Source organism: Sapajus apella, unplaced genomic scaffold, assembly GCF_009761245.1.
Source record: "Sapajus apella isolate SASKATOON/1434 unplaced genomic scaffold, GSC_monkey_1.0 scaffold21, whole genome shotgun sequence".
Taxonomy (NCBI): Eukaryota; Metazoa; Chordata; class Mammalia; order Primates; family Cebidae; genus Sapajus; species Sapajus apella.
Genome location: NW_022436961.1, coordinates 9,955,813 through 9,958,800, shown reverse-complemented (window position 1 = coordinate 9,958,800; position 2,988 = coordinate 9,955,813). Strand labels below are relative to the sequence as shown.

Below are 2,988 nucleotides of genomic sequence, written 5' to 3'. Positions count from 1 at the left end.
CCTGTAATCCCAGCTACTCGGGAGGCTGAGGCAGGAAATCACTTGAACCTGGAAAGCAGAGGTTGCAGTAAGCCAAGATCACGTTGCTGCGTCCCAGCCTGGGCGACAGAATGAGACTCCATCTCAAAAAAAAAAAAAAACAAACAAACAAATAGCAAGGCACAGTGGCGCATGCCTGTGGTCCTAGCTACTGGAGACGCTGAGGTGGGAGGACTGCCTGAGCTCAGGGAGGTTGAGGCTGCAGTGAGCTGAGACTATGCCATTGCGCTCCGGCCTGGGTGACAAAATGAGACCCTGTCTCAAAAAATAAATAAATAAATAGACAGATAGAAATCAGTGAATGAGGCCGGGCACAGTGGCTCATACCTGTAATCCCAGTACTTTGGGAGGCTGAGGCAGGCAGATCATGAGGTCAGGAGTTCAAGACCAGCCCAGCCAGCATGGTAAAACCCTGTTTCTACTAAAAATACAAAAATTAGCTGGGCATGGTGGCAAGATGCCTGTAATCCCAGCTACTTGGGAGGCTGAGGCAGGAAAATCATTTGAATCCAGGAGGCAGAGGTTGCAGTGAGCTGAGACCATGCCACTATACTCCTGCCTGGGCAACAGAGCAAAAAAGGAAGAAGGAAAGGAAAAAGGAAAAGAGAGGAGAGGAGAGGAGGGGAGGGAGGAAGGGGAGAGAGAGATAGAGAAAGAGAGAAAGAGAGAAAGAGAGAGAAAGAGAGAGAAGGGAGCGAGGGAAGGAAGGAAGGAAGGAAGGAAGGAAGGAAGGAAGGAAGGAAGGAAGGAAGGAAGGAAGGAAGGGGGAATCAGCGAATGAAGTTCAGAATAATTCACTAAGGGATACAGGTATGAGAACTAAGCAAACATTTCAGTTCATTCATCCATACACAGTCCGTGAGACATGCATTAACACAGATGCCTGCGTTCTGCATTTACTGCAAGACACAAACTATCTTGTTCTCAGAATAGTCCTTGCTTCTTCAAGAATGCAGTCTTGGCCAGGCACGGTGGCTCACGCCTGTAATCCCAGCACTTTGGGAGGCCAAGGCGGGTAGATCACGAGGTCAAGAGATCGAGACCATCCTGGTCAACATGGTGAAACCCCGTCTCTACTAAAAATACAAAAAATTAGCTGGGCATGGTGGCGCGTGCCTGTAATCCCAGCTACTCAGGAGGCTGAGGCAGGAGAATTGCCTGAACCCAGGAGGCGGAGGGTGCAGTGAGCTGAGATCGCGCCATTGCACTCCAGCCTGGGTAACAAGAGCAAAACTCCGTCTCAAAGGAAAAAAAAAAAAGAATGCAGTCTTTCAAAAGTGGTAACAATAGGAGATTCTGAGGACGCCATCCAATTTTGACCCAGGAAAACAGACTGAGTCTTACTTTCTGTTTCTCTACAACCAGGAGCCTACAAGACTCTCAAACTCACCTGCTATCTCAATGACTTTGTTTCTGCCTGGCACATCCATTCACTAAACCTGTTTCACCTGTTTAAAGAAGAGGGGCAGGGGGTGGATTGGAAGGGTCTCCCTGCCAGGAATGTTTTACCGGAAGGCGTTTTCCTCCGAGTAGAAAACCTCTGATCCTGGCTGGGCATGGTGGCTCACACCTGTAATCCCAGCACTTCGGGAGGCTGAGGCAGGCAGATCACTGGAGATCAGGAGTTTGAGACCAGCATGGCCAACATGGTGAAACTCAGTCTCTATTAATAATATCAAAAAAAAAATGTAGCCAAGCATGGTAACAGACACCTGTAATCCCAACTACTCGGGAGGCTGAGGCACAAGAATCGCTTGAACCTGGGAGGCTGAGATTGCAGTGAGCAGAGATCACACAACTGCACTCCAGCCTGGGTGACAGAGTGGAACTGTGTCAAAAAAAAAAAAAAAAAAGAAAGAAAAAGAAAGGAAAGAAAGAAAGAAAAGAAAAGAAAGAAGAAAAGAAAGAAGAAAGAAAGAAAGAAAGAAAGAAAGAAAGAAAGAAGAAACACAGATACCAAAGGCTTCAGCAAAAAGTGAAAGACATGGAGTTTTGAGAAAATAGGGGGTGAAAAGGACGTGGCAAAGGCCCAGCTATCAACACTACACAACCCACATTCTTGGTACCTGGAGTGTGACAAGCAGAAAGATGGTGGCTGTGACGCACAGGCAAGATGCCAGAAGCTTCCTCCTCTGAATCCGCACCATGCTGCCCTGCCCTGGGTAACTGACAGAGGGCTAACCTGGTTACCGGGTGTTCTCTCGTCAGCCCAGAGTCTGAGACAACTTCACCTGGAAGAACCATCTGGGTGCCAATTTCCTGCACTGCCATTCCTGCTGGGACCCGGTCTCCATGAGGGACTGAGATTCGAGGTTCTGAGTGGGCCTGGCTTGGCATCGAGAGGAAACAGCACGCATTCTTCTTAGGCTATCATCAGAGCAGCTGGAGATTTCTCCACATAAGAAGGTAACGAAAAATTCTGTAACAAAAGATCATCTTTTAGCCACAGCACAGATTTAATCAATGTAGTCTTGCAGGAGGATTACCATGTAAAAACCTATAAGTTTTAAACTGAAAGAAACCACTTAGATCCTGTAGGCTCGGTACCTCACTCATACATAAGGAAACCGTAACTGGGCGTGGTGGCTCACGTCTGTAATCCCAGCACTTCGAGAGGCCAAGGCAGGTGGATCATTTGAGGTCAGGAGTTTGAGACCAGTCCGGCCAACATGGTGAAACCCCGTCTCTACTAAAAATACAAAGTTAGCTGGGCATGGTGGCAGGCACCTGTAGTCCCAGCTACTCAGGAGGCTGAGGCAGGAGAATCACTTGAACCCGGGAGGTGGAGTTTTGAGTGAGCTGAGATTATATCACTGCACTATAGCCTGGGCAACAGAGCAACACTCCATCTTGAAAAAGAAGAAAGAAAGGAAAGAAAGAGAGAGAGAGAGAGAGAGGAAAGAAAGAAAGAGAGAGAGAGAGAGGAAAGAAAGAAAGAGAGAGAGAGAG

At 47.8% G+C, this 2,988-nt stretch overlaps 1 protein-coding gene across 2 annotated transcripts in view; it reads right to left on the bottom strand.

Moving 5' to 3' along the window:
* FUT10 (fucosyltransferase 10) overlaps positions 1 to 2,988 on the bottom strand; it is a 112,713-nt gene that overhangs the window by 98,353 nt on the left and 11,372 nt on the right. Inside the window, exon 2 of one of the 2 annotated variants that reach the window (XM_032288271.1) lies at positions 2,106 to 2,458. In XM_032288271.1, the coding sequence (XP_032144162.1) occupies positions 2,106 to 2,186 (81 nt within the window). In that variant the 5' untranslated portion in view covers positions 2,187 to 2,458. The remainder of the gene's footprint in view (positions 1 to 2,105; positions 2,459 to 2,988) is intronic. The other variant, XM_032288272.1, reaches the window with a different exon arrangement.